This window comes from Prosopis cineraria, unplaced genomic scaffold (genome assembly GCF_029017545.1).
Source record: "Prosopis cineraria cultivar Desert tree isolate PC_DT_omini unplaced genomic scaffold, ASM2901754v1 PC2200, whole genome shotgun sequence".
Taxonomy (NCBI): Eukaryota; Viridiplantae; Streptophyta; class Magnoliopsida; order Fabales; family Fabaceae; genus Prosopis; species Prosopis cineraria.
In genome coordinates, this window is record NW_026557525.1 from 157 (window position 1) to 10,213 (window position 10,057).

Sequence of the window (10,057 nt, forward strand, 5' to 3'; positions counted from 1 at the left end):
CTATTCGGGCCGACCCCGAATAAGCCCGACCCACCCAATTCCGGCTCTAAAAGTGAGAATATGCAAAAACCAAGAATGACCCTATGTTTTGTTTCGATTATTAATTTTTTATTATGTGAAAAAAATGTTTGAATCTAAACTAATATTTAACTCTTCTCTAGCTGCTTGAATTTGAGATAATCCTAAGGGGTTAATTGTTGATTTTCATTTTATTTGCCATTCTTTTGATAGAGCCTTTAATTTGAGTATTTATTACTGATTGTTTAAAATGATAAAATATATTTTAAATCATTTAATTTCATATTAAATTTAATTTAGTTATTTAACTTTATTAAATTTATTTTTAATTTTTAACATTAAAATTAAAATAATACTAAAAAGTTCCATATCTTTTAACACCCTCAACTTAATGGAAAATAGTTTATATATAAAGTTATATAAAAATTTAATTCTCGTGTTATACCAAAAACACCAAAATTTACAGCACAAAATATTATTTTTTTTCCAATCAATCATAACATGTGATATTTATACCAATTATTTTTAATCTATATTTAAACTTAACATCCTGTTCTTTGATTTATTGAAAATGAATACAGTAAAAATTTAAGTACTTAAAATTTCTGCTGAAAAATAGAGTTTCTTTACAGGATAATGTCTAACATTCCCATGAATCTTGATCAAGAAGGGGGAAATAAGCCCCATGAAAAAAAAATACCAATTTGGTTTTTTAACAGAATTTTGGGTGTAAGCGAAAATATCTTTCTTTTTAATACAATGAAGATATTATCTTTCTTTTTTATATATTTTAAACTTGAATTATTTTCTAAAATGATAAAATTTAACGACATAATTAATTTAAGCTTAATGGAAATAAACAATAAATTCTGCAACACACACACACACACACACACACTCTACCATGTGCGCCAACAATCAACATTTCAATCCATGAGAAACTGTCTAGGTAATTAAATAATTCAAATCAAACGCTACATGCCAGTGTATGAAAGCAAAATTAAGGATCAGCTACATTGAACATGGATTATATATATATAATATATATAAACCAAGATTAATTACTTGAAGGACATATTACTGAACTCCCGGTTTGCAGCTTCAGGGATTAATGGATTCCACTCCCACAATCTGTCAGAGAAAGAGGTAATTGGAAGAGAAGCATTCAGAGCCACCATTGGTTGCTGAACTTGGGGCTGCTGCTGCAATAGCAGGTTAGAGAACTGAAGATGATGATGATTCTCAGAAGGAGGAGGATTAATCATACCACTATTATAGTATTGTAAATATTGTTGGTTATTATTATTATAAGTCACTATCCTATTCAGATCATCCATCATTAATACTGAACTGTTGTTGTTGTTGTTAGTGGTGGTGGTGGTAGTTGTAGCAGCAGTACTGCTACTGCTTCCCTGATCAGTTTCGTTGGTAATTTGCTGATCTTGATGATGATGATGATGATGAGTTGTTCCAGAAATAATCCCATGTTTTCATGATGATGATGATGAAACATCTCTGGAACAACGTTGTTGTGCTTATGATAATTCTTCTCTGAAGAAGGTTTTGATGGTGATGAAGTGGACAATCTGGTTGGAAGACTGCGAGGAAGAGAAGGGTGGTCTTCTACACCTGGTCTCTTGTACACTCGACACAGAGATATCTCAGCCTGTACAACAATATACACAGATAAATTTCAAGCTAAATTAAACAATCATTTGATAAACTTTGAGGAATATTATATATATATATATATATAAAGAAGCTAATTAAAAAAAATTAGTATAAGGAGTAGACTCCGCTCATAGTTAACATTTTCTCCTCTTAAAATTTAATCAACAAATTGCTTCAATGCGCATGCCTAGGTGATATATAACAGTTCTTTTCAATAAAGATTGCAAATTTTAGACTTGATCTGAGCATTGGATTTATCTCTCACAATATGGTGTTATAAGAAAAGAGATAGACACATGTAATGATGATCTATATGTGAGTAATGAATATTGTCCCGTCTTATTTGAATTATAATTTGGTTAGGATTTTAGGAGGTTTTAAAGAAAAATCCTATCTTGTATCTTTTACACCATAGAAATATATATGAAGTTGATAAATTTTTAGATTTATTAAAGGATAATTCATTAAGATATTACAATTATTTTTTAATTTATTTTGAAAGGAGATGGGGACATAAAAAACCCACATAAAAACGAGCGGCTAACATAAGGCAAATTAGGAGAAAAATAGAACATATATGTATCGCATTCCCTGATCATTACTCAAATTATAACTTGGGATATGTGCAATACTAAAAGGCACATTATTTACCATTGAACAGTAGCTTATTAAAACAAATACCCCTCCATTTTATTTGTAAGTTACATTAATTTTACAAACTTTTCATGTCAACGAACAAAATTTATAAAGCAAATGAGACTCTAGAGAGACTATATTGGAAAAAAAGAGAATATTTTTTGCAAAGATAGACTAATTTTAACAATATATAAACTAAACAACAAGTCTTATCCTATTAGACCAGTTCAATTACATAAATTGTATAATGTTATTATACTCTATCAACAACCAAATTTGGGTGGTTCAAATAGAGGAAGGCTACAGAAATTATTTATGATAAAAAAAATATCTTATAAGCATAAATGAAAAGTTCCATTGAATTGCTATAAAACAAGTTATGTCATATATGATGATAAATGTTGGGCTTTAAAGAAATAATAAGAATGTAAAGTTAGAATAGCAGATATGAGGATATGAAGATAGATGTGTGGACACATGTGGGCACATTTATTTAAAAGATTCAAATGAGAGAAGAGTGGGCATATAACATCTATTGAGAAGAAAATGATAAAAATTATTTAAGATAATTTAGACATGTATAGTAGGTCATGAGAAAGTACACTGAAGAGGGTGAAATAAATAGTCTTGAATCCATTGAAAAGGAGAAGAGGAATACGAAAGAGAATGCTAAAAAAATTATTGAACAATACTTTTAACTAATTTTTAATAATTCGTACAAATTAGTGGGAGATAACTTATAAATAAGAAAAGAAGGTATAACCTCAACAAGAGTTGGGTCAAGGGGAGGGTAGGAATCAATGGAATGGCAAGGATTTTGGCAAGCCAAATATGTATATAAAAACAAATAAAAATAAAAAATAGGATAAAAGTACAAATTCAATCATGAATTATTTTACAAAGACCATTGAATATACTATACTATAAAATGGTGCAAAGAAAATCATCAATTATGAAAAATGAAGCATCTAGTATCTCTCATTTATTTTCCACAAATGGGTGTTTATTTTCAAACTAGTAAGACCCATTCAAACATCCAACACCTTCCATCTACTTCACACATACACACACTCTTCCTAGATTTCATCTTCTCTCTCTAACCTTATCTTCAATCTCAACTCTTCAACTTCTCCCTCTAATCCGCTAAGTTGCTTTTCTATTACTTGTACATCAATAACCATTTTGTCGAGGGGTTTTGGAGATTGCTCCTCATTAAGGGTGTTTATAGGCTCAATTTAGTTTGGTTTTGGGCAAAAATCAAACTGAACCAAACCATTCGATTTACACATATCTAGAACCTGATCAGTTTTTATGAAACCTGGTATGATTCAATTTTATTTTCAGTTTGATTCAATTTGGTTAAGGTTTGGATCAAGTTTCGACGCACTTATTTGATTTTTTTTTTATTTTTTCCATCTTCATAATGGTGCAATGTATTAAGATTAAATCTAATTCTTTTTGGCTCTTTTTTATAAATAGAGATATAAAAATATAATAAAATTTCAATGAGTTAACAATAATTAATCATAAAAATTCATATCATTTTATAAGATTAAAATTATTTAATATTATGTATTTTCATTCAAGTCCTTTAAAAATATTTCTCTATGTATCTATATTTTAATAATAATGAAAAAATTATTATATAAAATTCAAAACAAAATACTTATTGTAGATAAATTGAGTACGTGAGGCTTTCAAGTTTTAAATAATTACATGATGGTCATAGCATGATTATTATAATTATTTAACATTATGCATTTCCATTCAAGTCCTTTAAAAATGTTCATCTATTGCTATAAAAAATTCAAAACAAAATGCTTCTTGAATATAAATGGTTTTATATTTATAACTAAATAAATAGTATCTTTTTTAACCAACTCTGGTTTGGTTCGGTTTGGTTTCTAGTATTCAAAACCGAAACTTAAACCAAACCAGTCAGTTCCCATCTCATAAAAATCAAAGCAGACTTGATTGTTGTTCGGTTTTAATTTGGTCGGTTTCTTTCAGTTTGGATTGGTTTGGTTCGATCCTTTCAATTTGGATCAATTTTAAACACACTTGCTGCCTGCCTACTATGTATCCTATTCACTCGAACTTAACATCCTTGAATCTGAGCTATGCAGCAGGGATTGGGGGTCAAGATCTGAGAAAACCAATAATCCACCACAGCGGAAAACGTCAGTGATTATGGGTGAATCTAATAAGCTACAAAATCTTTTTCCTTTTGTTAACTAAACTCTTTCAGTGAATGCCAATGATTTCTGTATACAGGGACTGGATTGCATTGAAGACAAAGGTCTAGGTGTTCTAGCTGCTACCTGCAAAGATTTGCAAGAATTGAGAGTTTTTCCAAGTGATCCCTTTAGGGCTGGGTCTGGGTTTGTAACGAAAAACAGACTTATTGCTATACATATCAACGGGTTGCCCCAAGCTTCACTCATCGCTTTACTTCTACCAATAGATGACTAATGCTGCCCTCATAATGATAGCTAAGAAACTACCCAAATTTTATCAGCTTTAGGCTGTGCATCCTGGACCCCATGAAACCTGACCCAGGCACATTGCAGCCACTAGATGAAGGTTTCTTCGTTGTCTCGGATCTAGAAGGTGACCCAAAAAACATGGGTGATCTCGTGGGAGATCAGGGAGAGGTTGGCAGCGATGGTGATGAGATCGAAGGTGAAAAGCTAGGATATAAAAGTAGAGGTGGAGGAGCAAGATGGGTAGGAGAGAGGGAGGGAGGGAGGGAGGAGGGAGAGGACCCATAAAACATTTTTCTCCCTCTTCACGCGAGAAGTATAGGATATTTGGTAATTCTTAAGAAATAATTTGTGACTGAATTTTTACTTTTATCCAAAACAAAATGAAACCTTTGGTGAGAGTCATGGCCAACTACAATCCCCTTCTCCGCCCCACTGGTTTTAATTTCTTCCTCATACAATTAAGCTGTGTCTGTGAGTTAAGTAAACATTGACACTTATAATTAGCTGCAGATTTTTTTAATAATAATAATAAAGGGTACCTTTTGTAAGCGTTGGGTTTCATGGTGAGGCAAGCGATACTCATTCATAATCCAACTGGTTCGAATCCCTTTGGGAGCTTTTCCAGAGTAGAAAACTAGGGTTTTCTTCAACCCGATCGACCTTGAACTCTCCGCCGCTCGAATCATTCTATCAGCTCCCGTCGCCTTCCAGTACCCCGACGTCGTCACCCTGTTCGGCCTATCTCCGTTCCGATACTTCCTGTCTCTCGGGACGTAGAAGTACCACTCCTTCTCTCCGATCGCCGCCATAGCTGATCATCACTCATCACTATCACTGACATTCTCACTCACATATTCCAGCCAATTCATCAATTGATTGAAGCTAGCTATCAATAGATTGATTGATACGTACCAGGAAGCTCCCATGGATCGTAACGATAGAGATCGAGGAAGGTGATGAGCTCGACGTTGAAACGCTTGCCTTCGACTTTCCGGCGGAGGTAGAACTCGACCAGTTCTTCTTCCGTTGGGTGGAAGCGGAAGCCCGGCATGACCATATCTTGCTGGTGGTGGTCGTCGTTGTTGATGCCGTTTTCATCTTCGTCTTCATCGTCGTCGGGATGCCTGAGGGCGCCGCCGCAGTCATTAGTGGCAGAGGAGGTGGCGGCGGTTGTGGTGGTGTCGTCGTGGCTGTGGCTGTGGCTGATGAGGCTCATGGTGGGGGATGAAGAGGTTGCTGCAATTGCCATAAGCTAAGAGACTAAGTTATATCAGTGAATTGTCACTATAAAGAATTCAACTACTCTCTTTGGTGTTGCCTCTGGCCTGTCTTCTCTTTCTCTCTTTATAAATCGATAAGAGAGGGGGAGAGAGATATACGTGGTTAAAATTGCTCCTCTGCACCGCTGTAAGTCGTACATGTGTGCGTTTTCTTCAAGTCCTGTTTAATTCTAAATATATAATACTTTTTTCATTTATATTTTTAACTAAATCTCATTTTTAATAAAAAAATTATTTATTTTTTAATTAACCCTATTTTTTTGTATTTATTTTATTAAATACTTTATAATAAATATAAAGTCATTCATCAATAAGAATACTTTTTAAAAAAAACAATGATTATATTTTGAAAGATTAAAAATGACTTATATTTTTTAATATCTAACTTTTCAAAAAATATTTTACATTTTTGAATGGAGAGAATATATTTTTTCAAATATTATACCTTTAATTTATTATACTCCACTAAAGTAGTAATTAAAGAGATGGTGTTTTGACTAATTAAGTTAATTATCATATTTATTCTACTCAAGGTAAGATCATAATGATACAAATTTTTTTTTGGAAAATCAACATTCTAACCAATTTTTTTAAAAATATATAAATTATTAATTAATAATTAATTGTACTTTTCTCCCTCATAAATTATAAAATACTTTTGGATAAATAAATCTCATTAAATATACTTTAATAACTTTATTTTTTTAAAATAAAAATATAAAATTTTAAAAATACATTTTATTTAATATATTAAAAAGAGAGAATGAAAATTAAATAGATAAAGAAGTGATAATATTGAAATAAATTTATTTAATTTAATAAAATTTTAATCTTCTTAAAATATTTTATATTTTGGTATACCAAATCTTCCTAAAGTATGTTATAATTTAGAATAGATGGAGTATTGTGATTTGGAGGGAGTAAACATACTTACTCCATCCCTATATATAAAACGTTTTTAAGTAAATTATGCAAACTAATAAAAGTATATTATTTAATTAAAAGCATAGTAATATTTTAAATTTATCCCTAATTATTGTAAATAAAAAATGAATCTCTTTTTTAAAGTAAATTAATGAGAGTATTTATCTTTTTTTCTTTTCAATTTAATAAGAGTATAATATTTCATTCATTAAAAAATAATATTTAAGGATAAAAAAATTTTGAAAAACCTCTTATATAGGGGCCGAGGGAGTATGTGGATATGACTTGAAAATTAAGTTTATGGGTTTCTTTAGTGTAGATTATTTTGATCCTTAAACAGTCTTTTTAAGTATATATTGATAAGTTGTGTATAATTATCACTTTTGGTAACATTCAATGACGGTAAATTTTTCTCCCAAGTTGCAGTTAGCGAGAGAGGGATAGAGATGAGATGAGAGAAAAAAATCATATAGCATTGGGTCCACGATACTTTCAATATATATATATATATATATATATTACAGCTTTCGGCCAAAATATATATATTACAGATACAGATATATATATATATATATAGGAAAATAATTTTTTTTTTTCCGAGTATTGTTAAAAGTTTATTTATTTTTTCAGTTTTTTCTTGCCCACAACTAACATCCATAGTTTCCCATGCAAAAACTAATCAACGCTCGTTAAGCAACACAAGGTAAAAATAAAAAAAAAATATCTTTGTTATTTTTATACCGATAATAACTTGGAAAAAATATTTTATATTATAGACCATAGGCAGCATCTAAGACCCGGATTTTATATCTTTTATTTTAAAATAATAATTGTTTCTCGATGTGAAAGTAATCGAGTTTTAATTAGGTTATAGTTAATTTAAATATATATTTTTGCTATATTTTAGAAAGGATTTACTCAATATTTTTTACACAACTATGGTATTAGTAGTTTAAATTTTACTATTTTCATCTAGTTTAGTAAATTAATATTTATATTTTTTTTATTAAATTCAGTAATAATTTTTGTCAAAAGTTACAATAAATATCTCAAAAATTAACATTAATTTTTATTTCAAAAATTAATTATATACTTTAAAACTTTTATTAAAAATTTATAAAATTGAGTATTTTAATAAATTAAAAAAAGTAGAATTAATAGAAGGATGTACATGGCTTCCATGCCCTACATGGGAATAAGATGCCTTGAGGTTATTTTATGAAGCGATAATGACCAAACGACCATATATGAGGTAGCGACGGTGATCCAACGATGTATGGGACAGGGTATAGCGGTGGCTTTGGACCGTTATTCAATCCTCGATCCATTTTTCTCTTCCAAACAAATTAATAAGAAACAAAAACGACTTTAATTTTGTTTTTTTAGTCAATTTTCCTTTCATATTTTCGTTTAAAATTTAAAAATGAGGTGTGTTCACACGATGTGCACTCGTATAATAATACTTGTATAAGAAGAAAGTTATGCTCCCGGGAGTGTGGTCATTCTGATTATAAAATTATTAATGTCATCATAGTTATCTATTTTTGTCAAACTGTTCACTTACAAAACCTTTTAAAATCATATCGATTTACTCATAAATTCAAACTAAATTCATTAGTTAATTATTTAAGTTTATGATTTTTATATCTCTAACTTATAAAATCATATCAGTTTTGTTATAAATTTAAATTTAATACAAACTTGATTAAAATCATTAAAAAATAATGACACATAAGATTTTATTTGATAAAACTAATATAACATAGTTATTGATGAGATATATATATATATATATATATAATGGTGGTAATCTTCATCTCCTTCCTATTGATATCTTAGGCCTACAAAATCGACTCATTAACCAAAAAGTAATTACTATATGCCCTTATTCTCTAACAATAATTTATAAGTAGGGTGGGGAACCTATGTACGCCCACACGCCACAAGTTACTTGATAATTTAGGACTTTCATAGACTATTCTAAAACTTTTATGACCGGTGTTGAAAATCATTTTATTATACAACTTATTTACAAAAATATATAACCAGTTCTACTTTCTATATGGGTTGTTTTTGAAGCAATGTTAAGAACCTGGAGTAGATAGTTTTTTGGGTAAAAGAATAATTTTATCCTTAAATTATAGATCCAATTTAGGATCATGAACTTTTTTATGCAATTTTGTCCCTCAACATTAAAAAAAAAATTAATCACAATATAACCCCCCTCCCATTAATTACAATACAAGGTCCGTTAGTTTAGTGTTGTGGGGCTTATATTTTCTCTCATATATGATGACTTGACGCAATGTTCTTGTAATTAAGGGAGGGAGCATATTGCAATGTTTTTAAATATTGAAAGATAAAATCACATATAAAAAAATTATGATTCCAGATGTTACTGACTATATAGTCTAACAGCAAAAATACCCTATTATCATACCAGTGGTTGGGAAATTGAATAAAGTCCAATGTTCATCAAAATATTGGGCAAGACTATCAATTTGTTAATAACATGTCACTGTGGGATTCTTCTTCTACTTCCTATATGAAACCTTAGACCAATATAATTAGTGGACTTATTCATCAAATTATGTTATTTAATCCATATTTTTCTTTCACGGTCTAGTGAATTAACAAACTCATGATGATGATGATCATTTGATTTCCAAGATTTTTTTTTTTTGCTTTTTGAAAAAAAAAGGAATATATATTTTAGCGCACATTCGAAGAAATTAAATTAAGGATCATGTTATGTGATATTGAAATCTTAACTCATAGCTACAATATGCCTTTGTGTGTGTGTGTGTGTGTGTGTGAAACCATCCCTATTAATTATGATCATTATCAATGATACAAATATAACCTCTGATTTCAATTTTTCCTTGTTATATAATATTTTTTTTATCAAGCAAGATTGATTGACAGCCTTAGATATGTGATTGATATATAAATACGCGTGCTAGTTGTAATAATAAAACAAATACAGATAACAACTTGCGTTGAAAAATTTGCATGCATATCATATATATATATATATATATC

At 29.8% G+C, this 10,057-nt stretch overlaps 1 protein-coding gene across 1 annotated transcript; it reads right to left on the reverse strand.

Annotated features, from left to right (window-relative positions):
• Window positions 1–1,075: 1,075 nt before the first annotated feature.
• Window positions 1,076–6,140, reverse strand: LOC129301557 (NAC domain-containing protein 35-like). The gene is made up of 3 exons (XM_054940115.1): window positions 5,724–6,140; window positions 5,351–5,622; window positions 1,076–1,684 (listed from the first exon to the last, which is right to left on the reverse strand). The coding sequence occupies exons 1-3, from the start codon at window positions 6,058–6,060 to the stop codon at window positions 1,358–1,360; spliced, it is 936 nt and encodes a 311-aa protein (XP_054796090.1). The 5' UTR covers window positions 6,061–6,140; the 3' UTR covers window positions 1,076–1,357.
• Between the last annotated feature and the right edge of the window lie 3,917 nt (window positions 6,141–10,057).

Bases quoted from the DNA above. Each gene is read 5' to 3' on its own strand.
- LOC129301557 (XM_054940115.1), bottom strand. From the start codon at position 6,060: ATGGCAATTGCAGCAACCTCTTCATCCCCCACCATGAGCCTCATCAGC. The intron at 5,623-5,723 runs GTACGTATCAAT...AGTGATGATCAG, and splicing joins CGATCCATGGGAGCTTCCTG to CTATGGCGGCGATCGGAGAG. The intron at 1,685-5,350 runs GTACCCTTTATT...ATTGTTGTACAG, and splicing joins AAACCCAACGCTTACAAAAG to GCTGAGATATCTCTGTGTCG.